The sequence below is a fragment of the Castor canadensis genome, chromosome 1 (assembly GCF_047511655.1).
Source record: "Castor canadensis chromosome 1, mCasCan1.hap1v2, whole genome shotgun sequence".
NCBI classification, from domain to species: Eukaryota; Metazoa; Chordata; class Mammalia; order Rodentia; family Castoridae; genus Castor; species Castor canadensis.
The window spans coordinates 131,261,283-131,288,965 of record NC_133386.1 but is presented as its reverse complement, the minus strand read 5'-3'; the positions used below and the strand labels follow the sequence as shown (position 1 = coordinate 131,288,965).

General features: G+C 53.0%; 1 protein-coding gene across 3 annotated transcripts in view; it reads left to right on the top strand.

Annotated features, from left to right (window-relative positions):
* Myo7a (myosin VIIA) overlaps window positions 1–27,683 on the top strand; it is a 72,720-nt gene that overhangs the window by 9,695 nt on the left and 35,342 nt on the right. For all 3 annotated transcript variants that reach the window (XR_012450686.1, XM_074082472.1, XM_074082480.1), the window contains 13 exons: window positions 3,976–4,089; window positions 7,976–8,128; window positions 14,299–14,483; window positions 14,987–15,108; window positions 15,194–15,336; window positions 15,507–15,620; window positions 16,645–16,798; window positions 17,458–17,534; window positions 18,265–18,384; window positions 19,665–19,807; window positions 20,644–20,854; window positions 21,547–21,682; window positions 23,363–23,469. Coding sequence is in view for 2 of the 3 variants with exons in the window: in XM_074082472.1 (XP_073938573.1) it covers window positions 3,976–4,089; window positions 7,976–8,128; window positions 14,299–14,483; window positions 14,987–15,108; window positions 15,194–15,336; window positions 15,507–15,620; window positions 16,645–16,798; window positions 17,458–17,534; window positions 18,265–18,384; window positions 19,665–19,807; window positions 20,644–20,854; window positions 21,547–21,682; window positions 23,363–23,469 (1,779 nt within the window). In the remaining variant the exon portion in view is untranslated. The remainder of the gene's footprint in view (window positions 1–3,975; window positions 4,090–7,975; window positions 8,129–14,298; window positions 14,484–14,986; window positions 15,109–15,193; window positions 15,337–15,506; window positions 15,621–16,644; window positions 16,799–17,457; window positions 17,535–18,264; window positions 18,385–19,664; window positions 19,808–20,643; window positions 20,855–21,546; window positions 21,683–23,362; window positions 23,470–27,683) is intronic.

Genomic DNA, 27,683 nt, shown 5'->3' with positions numbered 1-27,683 from the left:
TTTCCTTTTGAAGACTGCTAAAGAGTGAGGCCCAGAGAGACTGAGTGACTTGCCTAAAGTCACACAGTAGAACCTAGACTAGAATCCGGATCTCTTGATTGCACATTCACCATGGTTGTGTGCTGGCCTTCCTGAGAGAAGGTTTTAGAGAAGCCTTCAGAATATTTAGGTAGACCCATTCTAGGAAGTCACCCCTTGGGCTGAGAGCCAGCTCAAGAGACCTCTATGCCAACGCCTCATTTGGCATCCAAAAAGCTGGAATTTGGCCCAAGTAACACAGCCACACTGAGGCATGTGCCATGTCACCAGTGAGATCATCAGTTCAAGGTGAGGTCCCTAGAAGGGAACTCAGGGTAGTGTGTAAGGTTGTCACCAGGCTGTGGGGCCCGATGCACTTTTGGTGGCCTGGGGACTGGCCACAGGGATGGGAGGCCTGATGGGGTTAGACCTGGAGCCAGGTCCCCCTTCCTTGCCACCGTCATCCTCCCTCAATAAAGCTTTTTCTTTCATGGTTTCCTTCTCCCTTCCCCCCCACCCCCACCCAGTGACTATGACCTACTCCATTTTGGGCTCTGCCTGTGCCCTCCTGCTGAAGGCTTTTCAGTCACCAGTTTGATGAGTAACTGTGCCAAATTTCTTTTTTTCTTTGGGCCTCAGTTTCCTCACCTGTAGAGTGAGGGCCCTCACTTCTGGCTACCTCCTGATGCAAGGTCTTGCCCACGGGAATGTCCCCAACAGAGGTCATCTAGCCTCAGAATTCTCTCTGAAACCTCTCAGTTGCCATTGGTGTAGAAATAGGTGTCACTGCCCTCCTGGTGACAGCCTGAGGTTAGAAGAGTCTAGTGACTTCTCTTGCTGTGTGGTCCTGAGCATCAACTCTGAGCCTCCATTAACTGCTCACTTGAGGTATTTTATTTTGGTTATTCTATGTTCTTTCAGTGGGAAAAATGTTTTTGGAAGACCAGGCCCTATGGTGGGCGGTGGGACACAGGTGACTCCAGGGAGACCCCTCAGTCCAGGTTTCCAGCTTGCCTTTGGGGCCCATGATACACCTAAGGCCAGGGACCCTCTCGGAGCTTCCTGTTTTGCTCAGGGCTAGGCCCAGGGAATGTTGGGAAAGAGGACTGACTGGGTTTGGAATTTCTCAGGCCTGGGCTTTAGTACTGGCTGTGTGACTGTGGACACATATTTTCAACCTCTTTAAGGAGATAAGGTGGCAGAACCCTCCGCATAAGTGTCACCATGAGACAGTCATGAGTTGGCCTGGGGCTCACTGAGTTCTTCCCTCGCTGAGGAATGGGGAAACTGAGGCTCAGGGGTCAGTGAGCAGAGTCTAGGACCTGGTCTCCTGTCTTGATTCAGAGACATTTCCATGGGCTCATGTGAATCAGTTTTACCGACTGTTACATTTCTTTTTAAATTTTTTATTAGCATATAGTAGTTGTATAGGAGGGATACATTGTAACATTTATATATGTGATTGTAGTGTATCTTAATTACATTCAGTTTTCCATCCTCCTTCATCCTCCCTCCCCCTCTTAGAACAATCTCAACAGGTTTCACTCTTCTATTTTCATACATGAATACAAAACACATCCACCGTATTTGCCCTCATTCACCCTTTCCTTCTGCCCTCCCCCACTGGAATCGCCCCACATACAGGGGTGATTTTACCTTCCTGTCCTTCATTTTTTAAAAGTGTATATTGATAGTTCAAGTCTTTACATAAAGTCAAATTCAGGTGGTCTGTTTTCTTTGAAAATTTTTTAACTTGGAAACTTTTTTTATTCGGATGGTTACTTTTAATAATTTCATCTAATACCTTTAGTCTTCTGTCTTTACATAGTATATATTTGTTCCTTCAATGAAATAATAATAAAGGTATTGTATTTTCTTCCTTTTCTTCTATTAGCCAGTCTTGGTCAATAATACCCATTTGTCTTAGTGTGTGTCTTAGTAAAGAATGTATGTTTATACTTTTACCGCTTGATCTCTCAGCTGTAAATGACTGTAATTATCTTCCATTCTTATAAATGATACAACTGGCAGATTTACTCTGCTTGCCCCTGTCTTACCCTTCTTTGCATAAGGTGTGTTTTCACATTGTTCCTGAGAGGTCATGGCATGTAACATTTACTTCTGCTGTGGGACCCTCATCCACACATTAGTTTTAGTCTTACTTTACAATGAACCCCTCCAAGGCTCACCACTAAATTCTTCCCTGTGGCTTTCCTAATCATCTTCTGCTGACTGAAGTTTATCCTTTAGTAGCTTTCTCAAGAAGGACCTGTTGCTACCAGTATTCCTTAGTTTCTTGCGATTAAAAATAATCACAGCTTTTCTACAAGAAGAATAGATAGAACTTTTCCTTAAGTATATTGGAGTGTTGTGTTTATCTAATGGCAGACAAACCCGAATCTTTAAAGAAATCTGATTTCTTTATCCAGAATTGTTTTCCTTTTTTAAAGTCTGGAATCTTCACTATGATCTGGTTTTGGTTTTAATCATTCTAGATTAACTCTCCCCACCCCCATAGCATATTTCACTTCTTGTAAAAGTGTTCATGAATTATGTCAACTATTTGCTTTGTTACATTGTTTGTGTTTTTTTTTTTGAGGGATTCCAATTATGTGAACATTGCATTTTCTTTTTCTAGGTTTCTCATTTTCTCTCTAGTTAAAAACCCCTTTCCTGACTGTTAACGATGCTCACATTTCCTAGTCTTATTCTGTGTCTTAGAGTCTTTCCAGATAATTTATGCTGCTCTTTTGCCGCCTTCAAACTTACTTGTTTATTTTTTGTTGGTGTATATCAGCTCATGTTTTCCTTTTTTCTGTTGAATAACAACATCTTTTCTAGGTTCCCATACTGCTGAATTTGCCTTATAGAGACAATGGCCTCAGTGAATCTTTTAAATTGTACGGTGAAGTACTTAGTTAATTTTTTATCTCTCTTGTGGCAGTATTTTTCTGGTGAGTGTTGTTCCACATCATTTCCAACTGCTACATTTCTCACTGCTGCTTGATAGGGAGTTGTATTTCCATTTAGATGTCTGAGGTTCTCACACTCCTGGAGTGTGAGACTCTCCCCCAAAATGAATACTTTTTATTCAGATTAGAATAAAATCCAGTCTCCTACCCCAAGACCAATAAGGACCTCTGTGTCTTGAACCCTGCCAACCCCTGTGGCCTTGCCCTTTCTTATCAGGTCCTGCCACACTGCCTCATTCCTATTCCCTCCTGTCTCAGGGCCTTTGCGTATGGCACTCCTTCTGACCTTTCCCTGCCCTTTTCTTGGCCAGCTCAGTTCAGGGATTTCCTCCTCAGAGTAGCTGCTTTGGCTGCTGAGTCCAAAGTTGACTTCCTGTCATTTTCCATCACTGGTATATTCATTCCCTCTGTAGCCCTCACCAGTACCCAAAGGGACCCTGTCAACGTATTTGCTTGTTTCTTATTTTCTGTCTCTTTCAACTAAACTATAGACCTCACAGTCACTGCTCCATCCCCAGCATCTAGACCCATCAGTACCTTGCACACAGTAGGGACTCAATCTATGCCTGACAATTGTGTCAGCACTGAATGTGCTTGTTGTAGCACATTTCTGTGCCTCTGAGTTCCAGAGTTAGTTTCTGTGAGGCCTGGCCAGATGCTGGGGCCGGGGGAAGGGGATGTCACAAAAGTGATCCCCTCCCTGCTGACCAGATCTCTGCACACAAGCCAGGAGACAGTGTGGCTTCTCTTATCCCAGGCCCAGCATGGTACAGTGTCCCAGAGGAACCCATTCCTGGGAGGTGAGGGTTAACCCTGGAGAGAGGGAGCCTGCAGTGCTCAGCACAGTCTGGGCCCCCTGTCTCCTCCTAGGGCAGAGAGTATGTGGCTCTGACCAAACAAGAACTCCAGTGGTGGCAGGGCTGGGTAGAGGAAGGGTGCCCGGGCCCCTTCCCTGCTTAGCTGGCCTGGCCTCTCTCCCACACAGGGGGACTATGTGTGGATGGACCTGAGGTCGGGACAGGAGTTTGATGTGCCCATCGGGGCTGTGGTGAAGCTGTGCGACTCTGGGCAGATCCAGGTGGTGGACGATGAAGGCAATGTGAGTAGCCCCTCCCTCCTCCTGCCTCACTTTGGGAGGGCCACAGGTGACAGTGCCTGAGGCAGGTGCTGGGAAGTGGCCTGTCTCTGGGGGGACAGGCGGTGCTTGTGACTGCTCCTCCCCTCAAGCACCTCTTCCTCCATGAAGCCTTCTCCACCCTCCAGCGCGGGGAGCCTCCCTTGCCTATGGCCTGCTGTACGTCCCCAGCACCCTCACTGTCCTGCAGGGATTAGAGGCAGAGTCCGGTCCCGTTCACCCACTTCTTACCTGTGTAGCTTTTACCCAGGCTCTGTTCCTTCCCGCCTCACTTTTTCCTTCTGTAGGATGGGGGTAGCTAGAACTCCCTTAAGGGCTGTTGGCCAATGTGAGACCACACGAAAAGTTACTCGCTTTGAAAACATCTGGAGTCTTGCCCCATGATATGAATTCATTGTCACCCTGACACTGCCATGGCGGGGAGGTCCATCTAACAGATAATCTTTCTCTCTTGTGGCACAGAAGGAAAGGGACACAGGGAGTATAAGTAGTTCTATAGGTAGTGACAGTGGGCCTTTGTGGGAAGGAAAGGTGTGAAGTCAAGAGCTGCCCCAGAGAGGGCGGGGGGGTCCTTATGAAGGCCCAGAGAGAGGGTATGTAAGCGTGTGCAAGTGGGAGTGTGGCATGGGGGACACAGTCGTTCCCCAGCAGGGTTGCAGCTTAGCAGGGATGTGAAAGACCCAGGGAGAGTCAACTTACCATCATTTGGATTGTGTCCGGTGCTGTACCTGGCACTGGGGACAGAGGTAAACTTGAGTCCCTGTCTCAGCCTCTTAGTGTGAGGGCAGGCAGGAACAAGATAGTGTGGTGACATAGAACAGAAAGCCCTGCTGGGGCGAGGTGAGGAGAGCACAAGAACAGAGAGGGAGGCCAAGCACTAGCCATGGAGTGGGCAGGGCCCTCAACAGCCTCCCCTGGCACAGCCAGTGACCCAAGTGCTGTCTTTGGATACTCATAGCATCAGTGAAAGGCAGGGTAGGCCATACCTGTTACTGCACAGGTAAACTGAGGCACAGAAAGGGGCCATGTGGATAGTCAGTGGTGGTGCTGGGGGAAGAACCCAGGGTCTCTGGACATGAGTTTCCCCTTCAACATCTCAATGGCAACTGTGGGACTCAGGCTCCATTAGCCATGCTACTGTCCCCTGGATGTGAGAACTGGAGGGCCTGTGATGTTCAGCTCCAGAACACGCTAGGAAGGTACTGTGAGGTTGCAGTCAGAGCAGATCTCGGGGCTGGGCTGGGCTCATGAACCCCCTGGAACCCTGAGGACGGGCACTGGGGACTCTGCCTGCAGGCTTGAGTTTCACCTGTGTCATGTTGCATGTCAGATGGTGTCCCGTAACTGTGTCACTGGATCCCAAAGGTCCCCTCCCACCCTACCTCCCAAGGCCCAAAGAGTGGGGGCTGCAGGAGGGGGAGGGGCAGGGGGCGGGTTGGGGAGGCTGTAGTTTGCCTCAGTGGCATGGAGCCCCAGGGCTTCTGGCCCCTTTGTCTGTCTCCTTCTCTTCCCCTTCCTCCCACTCCAGTCCATCATCCCATGCCCCTCTCTTCTTCCCACAGACTCCCAGCAACTTGAGAGTGGGGCCAGGCAAGTCACATCAGGTTGCCTAGAGCTCAACAGAAGATTTTTTCAGGGAAGACCCCCAGGAAAGGCCTGCGTGAAAGGAGCCAGTGAGGGCTGGAACCTCAGTGTTCCCCTTTCGCAAGCCAGTTCCCTTCCTTCATGGAGCACCTGTTCAAGATCCATCCCAGGATCCCCGAATGTCCACACTATTCCTCCACTTTTCCCTTTCCCTTTCCTCCTCTCCCTCCCTTGGCTAAACTTTGGCCCTTGCTGTAGGGCTGTGGACCTTGACCTGCGGGTGCCACCCTTAGCTCAGCCTCCCCCACAGGAGGGGGAGTGGCTCCCCTCTGCCTCTGAACTCCACCAGTCTTGAGTCTGACTTGTCACTGTAAACAGGGTCTGTGATTCTCTATTAGGAGGAACACGTGACAACACTGACCCCTTCAGAGAACGAATACGTCCCCCCAGCCCTGGCTGAGCACTCCTTAGGACCCAGTGCTGTGTAGACTTGGAAGGAGCAGGTGAGCCACAAAGGGTGGCTTATCGTGTCCAGGAATTTTCCCAGTACGCCCCAGAAAGAAGGCACCATTGTCTTGTTCCCACCGTGTAGGTGAGGTCCTGGAGATTCAGGAAACTAACATGGCGTGACAGGGATCCAGGGCCTGCAGAGGCTGAGCTGCTGCTCATCGCTGTGCTGAACTGTGCAGCGGGAGAAGTTGTGGAGCCAGAATTGGGACTGGTGGGGAGGGCAGATAGCCTGCCCAGTTGTTCCTTGGGGACCTGGGAGCAAATCTGGGAGTGGAGACAGGCAGAGGGAACTTTCCAAATGGATTGGCTTTTATCAAGAAATGGGGTACCTGGGAGAGGGGAATGTTCCACACAGGCCTGGAAAGTCCATACAGGTTCCTTGACCTCACTGCTGGGCCCATCACAGCACGCCTCAGGGCGGGCCTGACCTACATTCGGTGTTTCTGCCAGGTGCCAGAGAAGTTAGAATCCCAGGTCTGGCTGCCCTACCCAGGTCACTCTGAGTGCCTCAGGTGGGCCACCACCCTTCTCCAAGAAGCAGGAGCTGCATAGGGGAAAGATGGGGGTCTGAATCAGAGTGTGACCACCAGTGCTCTGCAGCCAGGTTGGATGGGCAGGACTGGGTGACCAGATGGACTAAGGACTGTGGTGAGGACTGATGTACATTCCTGCTAGTGTCTGGCTGTTGGAGCTGGTGATGCCAGGTGTGGGAGTATGTGTCAATCAAGTCTGGGGGCTGGAGTTGAGAGGTGGCAGAGGGGTCTCCTTTCCCCCCAGAAGTCAGGCACCTACTGGTTCCAAGTTCCAAAGCTCTGATATTTGGGAATGGGAGGGCCGTGAGGTGCCACTTGGGCTATGGCCTGAGCACAGGGGTCTGGAAATGTGAGGAGAAGGTGCTGGAGACCCTAGGGGAGGGCAACTCCCAGAGGTCCCTTTCTCTAAGAAGCTAGGGCTTTGCAAGCCCCATCAATGCACCACCCAGATGTGCCTGCCTGCCACCTTGTGGCCACAGAGAACGTTGCCGGGGAGAGTAGGAAAGTTGGGAAGGCCACCTGCACCAGTTTCTGCCTCTGCTCCCAGATACTGCGCGTTCTTGACCTCACGTGCATCATCAGCAACCTGTGAAGCATAGCTGGATGGGTCCCCTTCCCGTAGCCATGGCTACTGCCCTGTCCCCCGCAACACCCCCGTGCCATACCCACCCAGCCTCAGAGGCGCTGTTTTTTACTGTTTCTGAGACTAGCGGTCCCTCCCCAACATCTTACAGAGGTGTCTTTCTCTGCATTCAGGCCTCAGCTCCAATGCCACCTGCTTGAAGTGGTGGTCCCCCGCCCCCTACTTAAGGTAGCTCCCTCCACAGCTCTCCATCACACACACCTGTTGGTTCTTGTCACATCCCAAAATTACTTTTGAGGTATTTGTTTGGAGTCTGGGCTTGAAGGCAAGTCTCACTCCAGTTATGACACTTTCCATTTCATGCAAAGCGACTTGGCGGGGTGGTGCTGATTCCCTTAATGACAACCCCCAGGTTGGACCAAAGTCCCAGTCATGCCCACCTCTTAGGTCTATGAAGAGAGCCCTATGAGGAGGAGCCACTGGAGTCTTTCCAGAAAGATTGAAACCTGTTAGAGCTCAGTGTTTGACACCAGTTCAGCAGCACAGACCTCAGCCTCCCGCCACTTCCTAACCCCTTCTTGTGCAGTGCACAGCCTGGATCCAGGGCATGAGCTGACACTAGGCACTGTGCCTCCTGCAGGAGCACTGGATCTCCCCACAAAACGCCACACACATCAAGCCTATGCACCCCACTTCGGTCCACGGTGTGGAGGACATGATCCGCCTGGGGGACCTCAACGAGGCGGGCATCCTGCGCAACCTGCTTATCCGCTACCGGGAGCACCTCATCTACGTGAGTACCCTCTGCACCGCTCTGCCCGCCACTGCGCCCAGGGTCCTCCGGACACTGTGCCAGTTCTGCAGCTGCCCCGGCCTGGGACACGTCCGTCTGAGGCTCACCCTCCTGGGCTGTGGCTCACGAGGTCTGTGGTTGGGGCAGGGGACAGTTTTGCTCTACAGGTTCATGTGGTGTTTGCCACAGGGTGGGGGCTGCCCCAGGGCCAGGGGAGCCTGACTAAGGAGCAGGTATCCTTAGGAAGGGGATGGAGGAACCCCAAACCTCCATGTTAGGACCTGTCAGCCCTCTCCACCCTGTGGAATTTAGGAGGACAAAGCCTGTCTCCCCCCATTAGGATGGTGCTGATCCAAGAGGCTGGGCTCAGAAAAGGGCAGAACGTGGGCCCTGGAGATTTTCTTGATGGGTTCTCACACATTTTGGTCACGGGAGCCCTTTATGCTTATAAAAATTATTAAGGATCCCCAAGGGGATTTTATTTATGTAGGTCATATCGATTGATATACTGTCTTAGAAGTTAAAACAGAAATTTTAAAGCGATCATTAAAAATAACCACAGCAAATCCATTACAGGATAGCATACTTCTTGAAAGCTAGCTATTTACCAAAGTTTCAATAATGAGTGGTAAAGAATGGCCTTGCTTTATAAGTCTATCCAGCCTCTGTAGTGTCCAGCTTAATAGAAGACAGCAGGGTTTTGTGTCTGCTTCCTACATGGTCTGCTCTGCTGTTTGGTTGACTATAGGAAGACTTAGGCCAGCATTCTGCTTACACCCTTCTCCATGCCCCCCCCCCCACACCTGTAGATGGAAAGGGAAGGCCTTGCAGATGTCCTGACTCCCAGGGGTCTTTGGTCTACTCTCTGGGAACTGTTCCTGTCCAATAGCCCCATTTTACAGATAGGGAGACTGAGGCCTCACTAGGTTTAGCCAGTCCCAGAGATATGCACTGGTTACCATGTGCTTCCAGCCCAGCCCCCATCCACAAGCAACTCAAGGTGAAGGAACCCAGGTGTGTGGCAGGAGGGAGCCCCCTGAGCAGTGCCGGCTGGGGGACCCAGCCAGACCAGAGCAGGCTGCTGTGGGTGGCATTCTTGGGGTGGGGTGTTGTGCAGAGAGAAGTACGGAGCAGGCTCTGGGGGGCATGCAGGAGCGGGTGTCATTCCCAGCTTGGGCATGTGGTGAACAGGCTCTTAGAGGTGGGTGGGGTATTGGTGGAGATGGCACTACGTGAATAGAAGCTGGAGGCAGGCCAGGCACCGTGTCATCTGTGGGAGCCTGCACGTTGTCCTTGAGGGATGGACAGCAAGGAGCACTGGTTACACAGCAGCCCTCCCCACTCGGGGTTGCTACGCGACTTCAGGTCTCAAGAAGAGATGGAAAGACGATACCAGGCAGTGGTGTTCCTGGCAGGAGCTTTGTGGGGAGCCCTCGGCACCTACAAACCTCGCCCTGTCTCTGTTGTTCAGGTCTCACCTGTCCTCAAAGGGGGCAGGACGCAGGGCACCTGTAGACATAGCCAGGGGTGGAACTAGATCTCCAGCCCAGGGCAGGGGACCTCACTGGGTCCCAGAGGGACACCTAGTGTCTGCACCCTTGTTCTTGGCAGTTCTCTGTTTCTCCTTTTCCTGGAGATCAAGTGGCCACAGCTGGGTTCTGGGGTTCCATATGGCCGCTCCCCCAGGCCTACAAAGTATGACAGATAATTAAGAAACCTGGCTGAGGCCTGACCCAGGCCCACTTTCCTGCCAGGAGGAGCCAAGGACCCCTCTTGGCAGGGGAAGACAGGGTGTCCCCATCCATAGACCCATGTCTTTGGGTGACTCCGAGGTATGTTGTGTGTGGTTTAGTGATCCTGCATGGGATAGCTCCTTGTGAAGGAGATGGGTGGTGCCCGAAGCAAGAAAGAGGCAAGAACAGAGTGCAGGAGTAGGGGGGTTTCTTTCAGTGGGAACAGAGTAGCTGGCAGTGGCAGAGATCAGCCTGGATTGTGTCCTTGAGCAAGCTGACTAGGGTATGGAAGAAAGTACTGAGCTTCATGGGCTGTCACAAAGGCCAACACCTGTCCTCTTAGGATTTCCTATCAGTCACTGTTCTGATCTCTTATCTGGACAGGGACAGTCCCTGTGGGACAGGGAGGAACTGAGATGAGCTGTCCAGGTGCCTTTATGTCAGGGACTTCTGGCTAGGAATCTAAACTATGACCCTGGGAAGGGTCTTGCTTGGATGTCCCTAGGTCTGAGACTTGGTGTCTGTGGGTCTGGGGATATCTGGAGTTCAAGAGGTTTCCTCACCTTGCTGTGTCCCTGGCTGTGTGATTTGGTGGGTGAAGCTTTGAAGAAGCATCTGGGCCATTGTCCTGCTCAGAAACCGTAGCTGTCCCTAACCTGGGCAACTCGTCATTTCAAGATCCAGTTACCCGAGCACAGCCACGCACCTAGGATTCCCTCAGGTTACCCTGGCTGGCTCACAGCCTTGGGCTGTTTCTTCCGCAGAGCTTGCTGGACTATTCCCAGAACCCTAGTGTACCCCATGGCTCCACACCAGCCCAGGCACTCACAATGGGGAGGGCCCCAAGAAAACACCAATAACCCTTTGCTGGGTGGGCTCTTGGACCTATGGGGGAACAGGTGGCAGAACAGTGGGGAATCCAAGCCTTCAGGGTGCTGATCAAAGCCTGGAGCCCCATCTTGGAGGTGGGAGACCAGGGTCCAGTCTTGGTGAGTGGCCTTAGGGCAGTTTGTGGCCTTGTCTGGGCTCAGCCTGCCCATGGGCACAGCAGGATCCTGCATGGGGAAATGGGCACCCTGTGACCCTGTCAGGGTAACCTCAGGTTGCACTCCTGGTCTCCACAGCCTGCCAGTCATTGATGGAGGAGTCTAGGGGCTTCCTGGAGGAGGGGACTGGAGGTAGAATTGATTCTCACCACAGTTCTCTGGCTTCACAGAGGCCTTTGATCTCTACCAGAGGACTTAGGGCACCTGGGGACCATGTGTGCCATGACCTTGATTTGGGAATTGTCCTTATCTCCTCCTTTGCTCCATGGGGCAGGTTTATGACTGGAGACCTGAGCAAGAGGCCTCTGCTGGGCCACAGGCATTAACTCTCTGTGGCCCTGGACTCTCAGAGAAGGGGACACAGGCCCAGGGCAATGCCAAGACCACAGAGGGCTGACAGGCACTGAGGCCCAGGAGTCTAGGGTCTCACTGCTGACAGAGGCCAGGTCTCCTGATCTCTTCCCACTCCCTAGCTTCTGGCTCCATGGGTGCAATCCTGGGGCTTAGGGAGCCCAGATGAAGAGGCTGGCACTAGAGCACCTGCCATTCTGTTACCTGCTGGGGACCTTGGCCAGTCTCCCTGCTTGCCATCTGGAAAGGGGAGGTGACCATACCTCCAGGGGCCACGGAGCAGGAACTGCAGAGTCCTGTGCCCCAGGTGGTCTTTCTGGCTATTGTCCTGCTGGGAGGGCCCACTTTGCAGAGGAAAGAGGCCTTGTTTTTAGGATGTATTTTTAAACAGGAGCCTGTGCTACCCAGTAGAAAGTCCTCCTGACCAGAAGGAACCCAGGTGAATGGGCTACAGAGCAGTGTTTTCCTGGCCTGAAACCACAGGGGTGGTGTGGCTTTGAACTACAGGTTACATGCAGGGGGCTTCCTGGCTGTGGGATGCAGGGAGCAGGAACCAGGGGCCAGGGGCCAGGCTCAGGGACCTCGTGTGCAGGGAAAGATGTAGAATTTGTCCTGAGGCTGTGGGACACTGCTAGAGGGTTTCCAGCAGAGGACCACGCGGTCATCTCTTTTAAAAATCCACCCTTGCTCTGGGTGAAGGAGAGATTGGAGTGGGGCTGGGGAGGCACACAGGGTGCACTCACCATAGTCTGCGAAGGCACGATTGTGCCCGGGCTAGGGAGGGCCACAGGGGCTACAGAGTTGGGCTGGCTGAGCAGGCACGGTGCTGGAGGAAAGGGTGAGCACTGGGTTGCAAGTTTCACTGCAACCCTGAAATAGGGACCTTCTGGAGGCCAAACAATGGAGGATCTCTGGCCAGCAGTGCCACAGCTGTGGGCAGCGTGAAGAGGGCATGTGAGCCATGAGTGGTGGAAGAGTGTCTGGCTCTGGCTGCAGGAAGTGTTCACAGCAGCCCTCTTGTCTCTTTCTGCCGCTGTCTTTTCCTTGAACTTGGCCACCAAGCCTCTCGGGGTCACTGTCTGTCTAGATCTGACCCCTCCTGTAGGCTGGCTCATTAGGTCTGAAATGATTACTGCTGTTTGTCCTCCATGGCCGCCAGGGTGACCTTTCTCCAGCAGGCCTCTAAAATGTCACACCCTTTCATGCCTCTGTGCTCTGTGCCCTGGTGAGCCCTCTGGCTCTCGCTTATCCTCTCAGCACCCCTACTTGTAGAATCCAGGGCGCTGAGTTTCCCGTAGCTGGCATCCCCTTGGAGCTCTGTAAAGGGCTGTTGAATGAGGCGTTGAGTCAGCCTCCTGCCACACGGTGGTGACAGGCCAGATGTCTGAACATCACATTCCTGAGCAAGTGTTAAGAAGAAGGGAAGGTGGCACTTATGTCAGGGACCTGGCAAAGGCCATGTCTTTGTCCTCTAGCCTGCCTTTACAGTGGTCTGGGAGAGGGGTGATACCCCCCCCCCCCTTTTATGGAGGAGCAAATAGAGGTTTGCCAATGGGACATTCCTTGAGCTGATTCCCAAGCTGGCACAGGCTCTCCACCTGGAGAATAGTCAGCTGGGCAGGACGCAGCTGTAGGGAACAGTGGTGGGGGGATCCTGAGCCCAGATACATGGAGGTCCAGGGGGGATCATGGAGAACACCCTGATTGCCCCTTTCTCCACTGACCAGCTCCCTTTTCTCTGGCACTTTGCAACCTCAGACCAGCTGCGGAGGGCGGGTGAGTGCGCAGCCCCTCCGAGGCTGCTAGACCTGCTGGGTTGGCACTGCTCCCCTCTCCTGGTGCCCCACCCTTTTCCTGCTTGGGCTCCACACAGGCAGCAGTGGGGTCTCAGCTGCTTCTGGCCATGGCTGCTTGGAGTTTGTAGCTTATTGGGAAAGGAGCAACCTGGGCCCAAGCAGCAGTGTCTGGGCACTAGAGCCAGGTCTAGAGCCCGGATCTCTTAGCCCTGCTTGGGGCTGCTCTGCACAGCCTCCCTGGCCTGTGTCAGGCCTTTCCCTGGCATTTGGTACCCAGCCTCGCTTTTCCTTGCATGGCCATGCTGAGCTGAGCTGGGCATGGTAGTGGTGGCTCAAATGTCATGCACTCAGCCGTGGGTGGGGGGAGGGCAGGAACAAGTGGGGTCATCAACTTCCTGTATGGACCCATCTGTATTCCATCTCTCCAGGCCCCAGATGTCAACACATCCATCACCAATGACAGGCACGACCTGACCTTTTCAAGCTTGGGATGCGGGTGGAAGAGGGGATAGTAATCCTTGAGTGCTTCACCCTGCCCTGGTGGCAGGGCTAGGCCATGCTGTCCCCTCTGTGTAGGACCCTTGCTCACAACAGGAAGTCTTTCTTGTCCATGGCGGCCAACCTGCACTAGCAGAGGAGCTGAGCAGAGACAGCTTAAAGGCTTCAAAGGGCCTCTGACCCTATGCCTACTCCACTCAGGTGGCTGGCAGTGCCGTGTCCCCGGAGCATAGCGGTCACCTCTACCCTGGGGCGATACTTCAGAGATAGGACCCAGCCCCCAACCACAAATTCAAGTCCCTTTAGCTCTTTTATGGCTTGGTTCCCATTCCCTTACCAACCCAGTCTCCCCTCTGCACACAATCCATTTTATGAATTTTGCTTTAAAAGGATGCAGGGCTTGAGACAAAGGTGGGAGCCAGTATTTGAGGCGTACCTACTGTGTGCTGTGAATTTTAAAACATCTGTCCTCTTTATTCTTCACAAACATTTCCCATTTTACAGATAAGGAGAAGGAGATAGAGGCTTAAGGACCCTCCTCCCCTCCTCCCCTGCTCACCTCTCCTCCCTTCATTAACTGTCACTGAGCACCCAGGTGGAGCCAGACCAAAGCTGGCTGAAGACCTTGTCTTGGCTCCCAAGAGGCAGGGTTCTGCCCAAGTCCAGTCTACTCCAAAGCTGTGGACAGAGCCAGGTGGAGCCTCCCACATGGGAAGTAGTGAGCACCTATCCCTTGTTGCCTGCAGACGTACACAGGCTCCATCCTGGTGGCTGTAAACCCCTACCAGCTGCTCTCCATCTACTCACCAGAACACATCCGCCAGTACACCAACAAGAAGATTGGGGAGATGCCCCCCCACATCTTTGCCATTGCAGACAACTGCTACTTCAACATGAAACGCAACAGCCGGGACCAGTGCTGTATCATCAGGTGGGCGGTCCAGCACCAGTGTGGGAGCTCCAACTCCACAACCCTGCTAATCCCTCTAGGGACTTCTCCACTGTCAGAAAGGCCATGTCAGAAAGCTCATCAGGAGCCAGGCTGTGCACCCCATTCTGTGTCATAATGTAGGAATTGCCTCCTTTTTCCCAGGTCTTGTATCTCGATTAATGCTACCAAAACCTTGTGTTCACTTTTGAGGCCAACCTTGTTTACTGATGGCTCCTGTTAAGTTATGGTCAGCTGAAATCTCAGATTTCTGTTTTCTCTGGGGCAGAGGGTAAGAGGCCAGAGCACTGATGGAGCATGTGGCATGTGCCATGCTCAATGACAAGGATGAGAGGGCGATGCGTGTGAATGAAAAGATGAAGTTACCTGTGGCTGTGGCAGAGCTCTGGACTCCCAAGGAGCAAGACTGCCAGCCCATATTGCAGACAGTTCGCTGGTGGTGCAGCCTGGGCTGAGGCCTGTCCTGCCACCCCCGCCCTCTGCAGCGGAGAGTCCGGAGCAGGGAAGACAGAGAGCACGAAGCTGATCCTGCAGTTCCTGGCGGCCGTCAGCGGGCAGCACTCGTGGATCGAGCAGCAGGTCCTGGAGGCCACCCCCATCCTGGAAGGTAGGGCCAGGCTCTGAGGGCAGGCTGGGTGTTGGAGCTAAGGCTGACCTTGCCAGTGACCTCTTCCCCCACCCCCCACCTGCAGCATTTGGCAATGCCAAGACCATCCGCAATGACAACTCCAGCCGCTTTGGGAAGTACATCGACATCCACTTCAACAAGCGGGGTGCCATCGAGGGTGCCAAGATCCAGCAATATTTGCTAGAGAAGTCCCGAGTCTGTCGCCAGGTGACCACAGGCCCCAGGATGTGGGGCAGATGCATGGCAGATCCTGCCTCTGGTGGGTGGCACTGCTGTCCATGTGGCCCAGCCATCCCTCAAGTCCCTGTGCTGTCACCTGCTTGCCTGAATGCCCAAGGTCCCACTGTGCCACCTACTGGGTTTTTACCCATTCTCAGGCCCCTGATGAGAGGAACTATCACGTATTCTACTGCATGCTGGAAGGCATGAATGAGGAGCAGAAGAAGAAGCTTGGCCTGGGTCAGGCAGCCGACTACAACTACTTGGCCATGGTGAGGCCCAGGGTTGTGGTTTGAAGTGTCACCTATCCCAGTGAGATGGGGCAGGTCCAAATCTTGCCCACATAGCCTGCCCTGCTGTGGCCCAGTGGGTGGGCACATCTGCCTGTGCCTTCCCCTCCCCCTCCACACCCCTTGTCCTGCTTCAGGACAAGGGCTTGTCCGTGCCATAGGCCTGTCTTCCACCTGGCACAAGCCTGCTAACATACCCATCTTGTGAATTCTCAACACAGACACATGCTAAAGGTAGACGTTTGACACAGAGGCATACATGTCCATGTGTCCATGCACACAGAGTGCCCCCAACCCCAAGCTCTGGTTATTTTTGAGGCCATGAAGACTGGGGGGGAGGTGGCTGCTGAGGCTGCAGCCTCCATGGCTCACTGGTAGCAGGTTCTGGTGCTGGTGTCTTGCAGCGATCTGGCCTGGGAGGCCATCACTGCCCCAAAGCATTGTGGAGGGGATCTGGGGGCTGTGCACACAGCAGGCTGGCTTGGGGTGAACCATGTCTGCATCCTAGGGAGTCCCCAGCAGAGTTACAGGGATATAAGTGTGGGCTGTGGCACTTAAGGGGTTGTGTTGTGAGTGTGACAGACCTTCCTGTTTGGCACACTTGGACACACATAGCATGGAGCAACCCCCTAGCTGCAGTCCCTTCTCCCCCCTCCCCCCCCCAACTAGGCAGTGTCTGGTGAGGGGCCAATGCCTCTGAGAGTGGTGTCTCCCAGGGAGCATGGTGGGGCCTTGGTGCTATGACTGGCAAGTGGCTGCCTGGCCTGGCATTAGGACCCGGTTCCTCTCACTCATGGGAAGAAGGGGCATCCAGGCCCCCAGACGTGGGAAATGAGCTCTAATATGCCCAGGGAGGAGCTTTCAAGACCCTCCAAAGTCTTCATGCTCACATGGAGAGGTCAGCACATGGAGCCCCAGCTAGCCTGGCACAAAAGACCCTTCCGCCAGGTGCCGCCTCTCAGGATGCCCCACTCTCCAGCTCCCCACTCTTCCCCCTGCCCCTCAGGGTAACTGCATAACCTGCGAGGGCCGGGTGGACAGCCAGGAGTACGCCAACATCCGTTCTGCCATGAAGGTGCTCATGTTCACTGACACAGAGAACTGGGAGATCTCCAAGCTCCTGGCTGCCATCTTGCACATGGGCAACCTACAGTACGAGGGTGAGGCTGGTGGTGCCCCAATGCCAGGGCAGTGCGACACCTAGCTGTCTATGGAGGCTGGCAGGGTGGTGTCAGTCCCAGCAGGTAGCCCCTGAGATGGAGAGGTAGAATGCAGAGGTCAGCTGGCCTGATGTCAGCCTCAGGGATGGTGTCATTGTGTGCCATCTTACCACAGAGTTGGATGTATGCTGGGTTCTGGGAGCTGACTGGGCCCTTTAAGACCCCTTCCACATTTGGCTTCCTTTTTTTTTTTGTTGGTGGTGGTACTGGTGCTCTTTCCTTGGTGTCCATCATGAGCTCTGGGCAGAGTAGGGACGCTGGGAAATTCCCAGTGAATGAATGACCCACCAGAGCTGGGAGTGTGGGGTGGAGGTTGAAGGAGAGGGGCACCTGCCAGTGTGTGCTGCTCAGATGCAAGGCATGGCATCTGGTCCTGGTGTATTGGGTCCCTACCCTCGTAGTGCCCGTAGGCGCTTGTAAGAATGTTAACCAGCTGTACATTGACCTGGGGAACCACTTAATCATAGTCCCGATGGCCTCTGTGGATAGGGCAGGTCCCTGAGGGCGGGCATGGCAGCCTGGTCCTCCTAGGACTATGCCTGCCCACGCCCCCTCTGCCGACCCTCCCTATCCGACACTGCGTTCCCTGTTGCTGGCAGCCCGCACATTTGAAAACCTGGACGCCTGTGAGGTCCTCTTCTCCCCATCCCTGGCCACAGCTGCATCTCTGCTTGAGGTCAGTGCTGGCCGTCTGTCCCCACCCCTGTGTCCATCCCTTGGGGATGGTGCTGACTTCTGGATCAGTGGGGGTGTGATGTGGGGACCAGGCTGCTGGGAGAGTTATGTTCAATATCAGAACCGGCTGTGTGCAGGCCATGTGCTGGAGGGCACTCTGCCTTAAAGGGGGTGCTGTGCTGAAGGGGGCCCTGTGCTAGGTCACTCTGAGCTGGGCAGGCTCTGTGCTGTGTAGGAGGCTCTGTAAAGGTGGGCTCTGTGATGGGGGGACTCTGCAATGGGTGGGCCCTGTGCAGGGATCCATCTTGGAGGAGCAGAGTCCAGAGCTTGGGGGCCTCACTGGCCTTAGTTGCCCAGCTGCCCTTGGGATGGCATGGGATGGGGAGGCCTGGGCTGGGGCCCTGTAATATTCTGGGCTCTGTGACCCTGGGTGAATCTTTCCTGCCCTCAAGGCCTCAGTGTATACAATTGATTGAAGGGCACTGGTGTCCACATGTCAAGTTGTCAAGTCTGTCAGGCCAGTCCTGGGAGGGACAGGTACCATGCTCATGGAGTTAGGAGGGTAGTGAGGACAGCATTGGTTCTAGATAGCACCTGGATGGCTTCTGAGAATGGGGAGGATTTGGCTGTGGTGGGAAAGGTGGGTCTCTGTGGAGGGCATAGCCTGAGCCAGGCCTGGATGGAGGGGAGGAGGGCAGGTTGGATGAACTCCTGGGTGTCTGTATTCTCAGGTGAATCCCCCAGATCTGATGAGCTGCCTGACCAGCCGCACCCTCATCACCCGTGGGGAGACGGTGTCCACCCCACTTAGCAGAGAGCAGGCGCTGGATGTGCGTGACGCTTTTGTCAAGGTGGGTCATTGTGGAGTGACCACCTTGCTTTTGCTGCCCCCTTGGGAGCTTGGATTGTTGATGGACAGGTGCAAGGTGTCCCTCGAGCTAGACCCCACCCTTGGCTAGGGTCCAGGCTGCTGCCCCTCACTGTCTCTGAGGCCTGTGCACTATCTGCCTCCCCCTAAGCTTTGTGTGTCCACGCATCCCACAGGGGTCCATGCAGTTCTCTCCAGGGACCTGCCCTATGCTAGCCCCTCTGTTTCCTCAAACCTCATCTTGGACTGCTTGGATCTTCTGCTCCCAGCCAGGGACTCCCTCTTTGGTTTCTCTGCAGCTGACACAGAAGCAGACTGGGTTGGGTGGGAGCTCCCATACCTCCCTGTTTCTCCATTTATCACTCACTTAGTCCCATCTGTGCCAGCCCTTGAAGGGCTCTGAACTATCAAGTTATTTAGAGACGATGGGAAGATTTTGGAGGGTGGTCAATGGTGGCTCCTTTCCAACTGCTGACTCAGAAGGGGTGATACCCCTTTATTTATTTATTTATTTTTGTTGATCATTTGAAAAAAATGGAGATAGTGTATTGTAGTGATTAATGAGTGAAAGATTCAAGACTTCCTTTTCCCTTTTTATTAAGATTATAAAATATAGCCAGGTGCCGGTGGCTCACACCTGTAATCCTAGCTACTCAGGAAGCAGAGATCAGGAAGATCATGGTTCAAAGCCAGCTTGGGCAAATAGTTCGAGAGACCCTATCTCAAAAAATCCATCACAAAAAAGGGCTGGTGGAGCGACTCAAGTTGTAGGCCCTGAGTTCAAACCTCAGTACTGAAAAAAAAAAGAATTATAAAATATGAATAATGCAAGCATACAAATTAATAGAGAATGATCTAGCAAACACTTTTGTGCTTATTACTAAGATAAGACAAATGTAAACACTTTTCTTATGAAGCTTTAAGAGCACAAAAACAGATGAGTTAAAATGTTACTAAGACAGGTAAAGCCTCACTCTGTCCCTTCTCTGTCCCTCTCCTCTCCCCAGGGAGAACCATGTCCTGAAGTTGATTGTATATTGACCCTAAAATGTATGTCCATAAATAGCATACAGCAGAGCCTTGAAGCTGTTCAGGAATTGCTCAGGCAGAAGAGGGTGCTCCGGGAGCAGGAACAGCTGGAGAAAAGGCTTGGGGGGCGGGGTTCTAAGAGCCTATTGTGCCATAGAAGGGTGGGAGCTGGGCACGAAGGCTGCAGGAGCTCAGCCTTCTCCCAGGCCTGGTGGTTGATGGGCCATCTTTCAGGGCATCTATGGTCGCCTCTTTGTGTGGATTGTGGATAAGATCAATGCCGCAATTTACAAGCCTCCCTCCCAGGAAGTGAAGAACACACGCCGGTCCATCGGCCTTCTGGACATCTTTGGGTTCGAGAACTTTGCAGTGAACAGGTACCACATGGGGCACTACTGGGTAGAAATGTCGCATCTCTCCCTTTAAGCCACATTTAGCTGGCTCCAAGCACATTCCACCAGGCTGTTGGCTTCCGTCATCCTGGAGGTCCTGGTCCATCTCCTTCCCCTGCTCACTTCTCCCCTCCAGGGTCAGTGACACCAGCCTGGGGGCAGGTGGGGGAGGTCTTTGCCCTGTTCCAGACTTTTAGGAGGCCTATCTGGTCTCCAGGCCCCATGGCCATTGCTGCTCTGCCAGTGTCCAAGCTGCAGGGGGCATCAAATCAAGCAAGGCCTGAGTTCAGCTGCATTGCCTGGGTCTTAGCCTCCCTTGGGGACCTGTACCTGTTGGGGCCATGTGAGGGACCAACAAGAGGAGCAGGCACAAGGAGGGTCCTGGGGCTGGAGGTAGTCAGCCCTGGCCCTACTCCCTAGCTGTGTGACCCCAGGTAATCACTTTAATTCCTGCACTGTGAGACTGAGTCAGCAGTCAGGGCTCTCTTGCTGGATCTTATCAGCCCCTTCCCTCTGCTTACCTTAGTGTCTATGGTCTTGACTCCTCCTCTCCCAGGTCCTGCAATGGGGCCTGGTCATTCAGGGAAAGGGTCCTGGACCCTGGCCTCCAGGATTCTTCTCCTCTGACTTCTCTGTGCGACCTGGGGCGAGTCCTTTTCCTCGCCGGGCCTTAGCATCCTTTTCTGAAGGTGGAAGGGTTGGACATGAGGCTAGGGTCTCATGAAGGGAGCCAGCCACTTGCTGTAGGCTGATGCTGAGTCAGGCCTGAGCAGCAGGGCAGGAGCCTGAACAAGACCCCCGCCATCCCCTGCGCCCCTCAGCTTCGAGCAGCTCTGTATCAACTTCGCCAACGAGCACCTGCAGCAGTTCTTCGTGCGGCATGTGTTCAAGCTGGAGCAGGAGGAGTATAACCTGGAGAGCATCGACTGGCTGCACATAGAGTTCACTGACAACCAGGACGCCCTGGACATGATCGCTAACAGGCCCATGAACATCATCTCCCTCATCGACGAGGAGAGCAAGTTCCCCAAGGTGGGCAGCTAGTGGGCAGGGGGCTCCCGGCACCACCTCCCACAGGCTGCGCAGTGGGCAGCCCGTTCCCACTCTTAAGTCTGGCCTTTCCCCATCTGCAAAGTGGCACGAATGCCAGTAACAACAGAGCTCTAAGTACACAGTGGTGCAGAATATGTGCTCAAATCACAGAATATGTCTTGAAGTGGGGGATTGCTCCCAGGAATTTTTGTTTTGTGTTTTTTTGTTTTTTTGTTTTTTTTTGAGATGAGGTCTTGCTATGTAGCCCACCTGCCCCACTCTGCCAGTCCTGTTTTGTGTTGGGTATTTTCAAGATAAGCTGGCTTCAAACTGAGATCCTACTGATCTCTGTCCCCTGAGTAGCTAGGATTACAGGCTTGAACCACTGGTGCCCGGTTTACTCATAGGATTTTGATCGTGAGAAATGCTCTAGGGTTGGTGCAGTAGCTCAAATGGTAGAGTGCCTGCCTAGCAAGTGTGAGACCCTGAGTTCAAATGCCAGTTCCACCGCCACAAAAAAAAAAAAAAAAAATGATGCTCTAGACTGAATTGTGCCTTCCAGGTCACATAGCTCCGATTCACCCACTTATCAGATGAGGATGTGGAGGCCCAGAGAGCAGCTGTGCGGGTGTGATTGGGGGAGGGGTGTGAAAGCACAAGCAGGGGAGGCAGCAGGCCCTCTGCTCCCACAGGGCACAGATGCCACCATGCTACATAAACTGAACTCCCAGCACAAGGTCAACCCCAACTATGTGCCCCCCAAGAACAGCCATGAGACCCAGTTCGGCATCATCCACTTTGCAGGCGTTGTCTACTATGAGACTCAAGGTACAGTGGCGGTCGGGTGTCCCTGTGCCTCTGCCCCGCCCTTCCCATCTGCAGACAGAAGAAACTGCAGGGTCTGAGCGCAGAGGAGAGGGGAGGGGCCTGAGGAAATGGGGGGTGCTCAGTGCTCTTCTTGTGCTTTTCCAGAGGATTTTAAAATTATTTTTTGCAGTACTGGGGCTTAAACTCAGAAAAAAGTGCTCTACCACTGAAGCTTAAAACATACTTTTAAAACATTGTAGCAAAGTGTGTGTGTATATATATATATATATATATATATATATATATAGTCATTTTCACCATTTTTAAGTGTACATTTGGGTGACATTAAGTACAATGTGTGACTGTCACCACCATCACCATCATCCCACACAGGAGCTCTGCACCCATCATCCCCTCTCCCTCAGCCCTCACTGAGGGCATTCTACTTTCTTCCTCCCTCAATTTGACCACCTGGGTGCCTCACGTGGGAGGTCATATGGCATTTGCCTTTCTGTGGTTTTTTTTTTTTTTTCACTTAGTGTTATGTCTTCATACCAAGGTTCATTGGTATTGTGTGTAGCATGGCTCAATTTCCTTCCTTTTTATGTGTGAGTAATATTCCATCATATGGACACAAAACTGTTTGTTTATGTGCTCAGCTGCTAACGGACACAGGTTGGTTGTTTGCCTCTTCGGTCAGCGTGCACTGTGCTGCTGTGAGCATTAGCATAACATATCTGCTAAAGTCCCTGCTTGCTTTCTTTTGGGAGAGGGGGACTCAGTGTTCTTGCACCTATGAGGAAACAGGCTCAGAAGGGGGACTGAGTGTCCTCATGCAACCTCACACAGCCTATAGATGCAAAGCCAGACCTAGAAACAGCCCAGTTACCTGCCAGGCTCTTCCAGCCTCTTCCTCGCGCCAAGGCCAAGTATGAACGGTGAAGGAGATGGATATATATCTTCTCTTCTCCTGAGGACGTGGCTGGTTCATTTCAAATTGGAAGTTAGGAAGAGGGGTTGGAACCAGGGTTTATCCCGCATGGAATTTTTTTGTTTTGGTTACTTGAGACGGGGTCTCACTGTATAGCCCAGGCTGGCTTTGAATTCACAATCCTCCTACCTTCTCCTCCCAAGTGCTGGGACTACAGGTGTGCATCACCACACTTGGCCCCACTTGGAATTCTTACAGGGTCTGCCATAGCCTGCAGAAGACCTTGTTGACCTCTTACCCACCCTGATCTGAAGGGCTGGTCTCAAGTTGTGTGTAATTAGCTCCTGTTAATCAGTCCTCAGTGGGCCCACCCAGTGTGAAAGGCCAATAGCATTCAAAGCAAGCAAGCTGGGAACTCGTGAACTGGTCTGGAAGTTGGCATGTGTTAGCCAGACCTACTGTTGCAAAAGTTGTCGTCGTTCCCCTCTCACAGATGAGGGCAGAGGCCTAGAAAGGGGACCCTCCCGGGGTTATGTGGTGAGGCTGGCATGGAGCTCTAACGAGAGCCTGTAACTCTGTTCCCATTCCAAAGCACACCCTTCCATTACTTGAGCCCAGCATACCCCTCCCCAGATGCTGGTCCCCCACTGGAACATGGACATGAGTTAGCTAGAACTTCTAAAGTCCCCTGCTTGCAGACTCAGGGGAGGCTGAGTCTGGCGTGGGGGCTGCCAGCTGGGGCGGTGTGACTGCTCTTTATCACTGCCCAGGCTTCCTGGAGAAGAACCGAGACACCCTGCATGGGGACATCATCCAGCTTGTCCACTCCTCCCGGAACAAGTTCATCAAGCAGATCTTCCAGGCCGATGTTGCCATGGTAAGTCTGTGTGGGGTTTCCGCTGGGCAGGAAGGTCCCCCCTGGGTTTATTCATTGTCTGCCAGTGGAGCTCATTCCCTAGAGAGCAAGGACAGGGCTTTGCTGTGGTTCCAGGGGAGGACATCCAAGATGTCCCCATCTGGTCCTCTTGCACTGATGGGATGCGACTGGGTACAAGGCCCAGAGAAGGGCCGTGTGAGAGGTCACAGAACAGAGCCCAGTTGGGACTTGGTTTTCCATGGAGGTCCAGCAGCGAACAGGCATGAAGGGAGCTGTGGGATGATGTGGTATGCCGTTCCTGGCACACAGGGCATGCTGGTGCCTGGTAGATTCTCCTCTGTAGGTTCCTCTGCTGTTTGCTCCATGTTTTCCTCCTGTCCATGGCTTCCTGGAAGGTCTTGCTGGAGGGCAGAGCCCCTGCCCCTCAACCAGCTGAGGTAGCTCAGACCCAGGCCTCTGCGTGAGGGCCTCCCTCTGGATTCCACCCTGCCTTCTGACCTGCGTCTGTCCTGCTGGCTCTTTCTCCCATCTCACCTGCCTGTGGTTCCCCTTGTAGTTTCTCTGTGGTTATTCATCCGGCACTCTCCACCAGGCAGCCACTTCTGCGAAGGTAAAAGCCCAGCCTGGGACAGGATGGCTGAGCCTGGGGAAGGGACTGGCTTTTTCTTCTTTCTTTTGGAGTGTGCTGTTTTGTGAAGTGTTTTTTTGGAGTGGTTTTTGTTTTGGTTTTTGAGTTGTGTGTACTGCAGACATCCGGGTTTCTTAAAGGGGGAAACTGAGTCCTCGAAGAAGTCGGCCTGGGCTTGCCCAGGGCAGAGCCAGTTCTTGAAACCAGGTCTTCCCAACCTCTCTGTCCCCCACCCTGCTGAGCATCTGCAGCTCCCACCAGCTCTGGGGATGCAATCAGACCTTCCAATGATCTTGTACCACAGTTGTAGTTTGCACATGAAGGGCTGAGGTCAGAGAGAATGGGACTTGGCCCAGTAACACTGTTGTCCCGGGGAGCTGGGACCAGGAGCTACCCCACCCATGTGCCCTAACCCCACCTTCAGGTCGTGGCTCCCAAGATGCTTCAGGTCCCAAGGTTGTCAGCACCCCTCAGCAGCAGCACAGAGCTGCTCCTCTCTCCTCAGCCCTCCATCTCCTCTCTGCTACTGCTGACACCCCCCATGGCTTGTGACACAGAGGGACTAGGAGCCAGCTCTGTCTCAGCACAACGCAGGGTCTTGCCCAAGGTCACATACAATGCTAACGTGAGGTTTCCTGAGTCCCTGGCTGTGTCTGTAAGTATCATATCTAGGAAAGAAAAATGCTTTGTAAGCGTCCTCCTGTTAAGGGAGGCAGGAAATCAGCTGGGTTCATTGTGAAACATTCAGTGACAGCCTAAGTGATGACAGTGTCCCAGCAGCAATGCTCTGGTCAGGATGGAAGCCTGAAGTGCCTCCTTCCAGTGATCTGGATGCCTACCCAGTGTAGATCCCAGCCCTCTGAGTTCCCATCCTATGCCTCTGTGTCTACAGCCCCTCCCTGGCCAATGCTGGCAAAGAGACCAGCTGGGCCTTGAGGAAGGAAGCTCTTCCAGGCCTTGAGCCCACCCTGATTAATGTCTAATCCCCATCACATGTCCTGGGACCCTGTGCCCACAGGACATCGGCTTATTCCTTGTGCCGGTGGCCTGTGTCTTACCTGCCCCTTGCCCGACACCCGACATCATGCTCAGGTATCTTCCATCACATTCCCTTCGTGGAGCTGTTTCTCCCTGGTGTTTGGGATCTTTTTCTTTAATCTTTACCCCATACCTGAACATCTGCCAGATCATCCCAGGAGACAATAAACACCAGGAAGGACAGCCTTTCCCTCAGTGAAATAAAAGCAAATTAGAAACCCAGATGGCTACCAATGTCAGAGCACAACTGGCATCCATGTCATTCCTGTTCATTGATTCTACAAACATTTATTGGGTGACCATTACATGCCAGACAGTCCTACGGTAGTGAATGAAACAGGAAAAAAAAATGTCCTCGTGGACAGGCTAGAACCCATGTTCTAGCACAAGAGAGAATCAGTTAATAAGCCTATAAATAAGTAAATCAGGCCATGTGAACGTTGGTGTAAGAGGTAGGGAAGAAGATGAGGGGAAGAGCAATGCAGTGGTGGGGATCAGGAAAGGCCTTCCTGAAAAGTTGGTAGGAGGGAAAAGACACCAGCCCCATGCATCTGGAAGAAGCCCTTTGTGGGGAGAAGAGGCAGCATATGCAAAAGCTCTGAGCAGCAGAGCAGTCAGGGGTTGGTTGGAGTGGCCAGAAGAGGGTGAACAAGTGGTGAAGATCAGAGGTCCCTGGGAACAGATCCTGTGGGGTGTTATGGGTCCTTACAGGGACCTCGACTTTCCCTGGAGGGGATTGGAGGGTTGGTGTGGGGAGAGAGACATGACTGCATTTATTTCCCATCCTCTGCCCATTGCTGTGTGGATGGAGGAGTGGAGGGGTGTGGGTGACAGGATAGAGAGACCAGTTTGATGAGAGCGAGGCTGGGATGGGCCAGGCTGACTGGAAAGAAATGAGAGGAGGGGTCAGGCTCTGTAGAGGATTTGCTGCTCCATCAGAAGTGAGAGAAGAGGTGCTAAGTTTTCCCTTAGGTTCCAGGGTTGTGGGCTTGAGCAGTCGGAAGGCAGACAGTGTCTGTGAGCCCATGGGGTGGCACCGTGAAGCAGTGCAACAGCACTGCAGCTAAGCCAGGTGTTGGTGGTTAGGTGTATCCAGCCCATACGGGGCCCCAGCCTGACAGGGAGGACAGACAGAGAAGAGCCGTTACAAGGTGATGGAAACCAAGGAAGGGTGTGTGTACTGTGGGGTGTGTAAGGTGTGTGCACGCTCAGTGTGTGTGTGTGTCATGTGTGCATGTGTGCTGAATGGTGTTGTGTGTATTGTGTGATCCATGCAGCTCACGCTGCATGTATGTGGACTCATGACAACGGCTCTGATACAGGCTGGGTACAGCTGAGCAGCACCCCCTCCAAGCAGGAGGCCACCCAGTGCTGCTATGGGATCGGGATCACCCTATCCCCAGCTCCCCCGGACAGAATCCTAGAACGTTCTCCAATCAAAACTAAGATGGGACACACTGAGTATTTCAGAATCGCACACTTGCTCTTTCTTGGTGGGGTTCACAACAGGCTGGTGCCATGTTATCTGAGTTTAGTCTCGGTTAAACACCTTTGTCCTAACAAATACCTCACACATCTACACCCACACCCTTGATTTCGATGTTACAGGACATGAGATGGAATCATGACTCTAAAAATATAAAATCTTGTAATAACTGAATTCACTAATAAGAAACTCTCACCCACATAAAAATCACCAGGAAAACAAGATCGTGAAAGTGCTATGGCCTAGCAGCTGGGTTCCACATCCAGTGTCCGTGCCTCAGCAGAAGATTTCCTGTTTGTTTGCTCTTAGGGCTTCCCCAGCCCCTGTCCTCTATTCCTCAATATTCTGGGAGGAAACCCTAACAGGGCAGGGAAGTGCAGAGGGGCCTCTGAATGGCTCATTCAGAAGCCACCAGGGAGCACAGAACCCTTGGGGGTCTGGGGCAGCTGTATGCCCTCTCAAGAGGATTAGATCTGCTTGCCCTGCCCCTAGCCTGCTGTCTGCTAATCCCATAAGCAGAGGAGTCATAGGCTGTGCTCCCTCCCTGCCCTCATGGTTTCCAGAGGCCAGGCAGTGATCATCCCAGGTGGCTGGCTTTTGTTGTTGCTGTTGTTTTGGTTTTGGTTTTTTAACATATGTTAATTATACCAAGTGGGGGTTCGTGTGATATTTCCATATATGCATATAATGTCTTTTGATCATAGTCAAACACACCCTGGCTTCTGACCCTCTTCACCTCCCTGGCAGGTGGACAGATGGCATTATTTTCATTTAGGAAATTGGGACCCAGTATCATTTAGTGATAAATGATATGGGCAAGGGTGTGAATTTAGGTTTGTCTAGTCCCTGTCTCTAAGACGACAACCTCACTGTCCTGAGGTGAACAAGGCTGGCCACCCATTCACACAGGGAGGGAAGATGAGCCTCAGAGAGGGGCTGTACCTTCCCAGAGTCCTCCAGCATCCTGGGTGGGTGGGCAAATGAACAGAGGGATACCTTTGGAGGCTCTGAGGGGCGTCTGGGGTCCAAGCTCCAGCCTAGATGGAGGGAGGGGGTCACTGA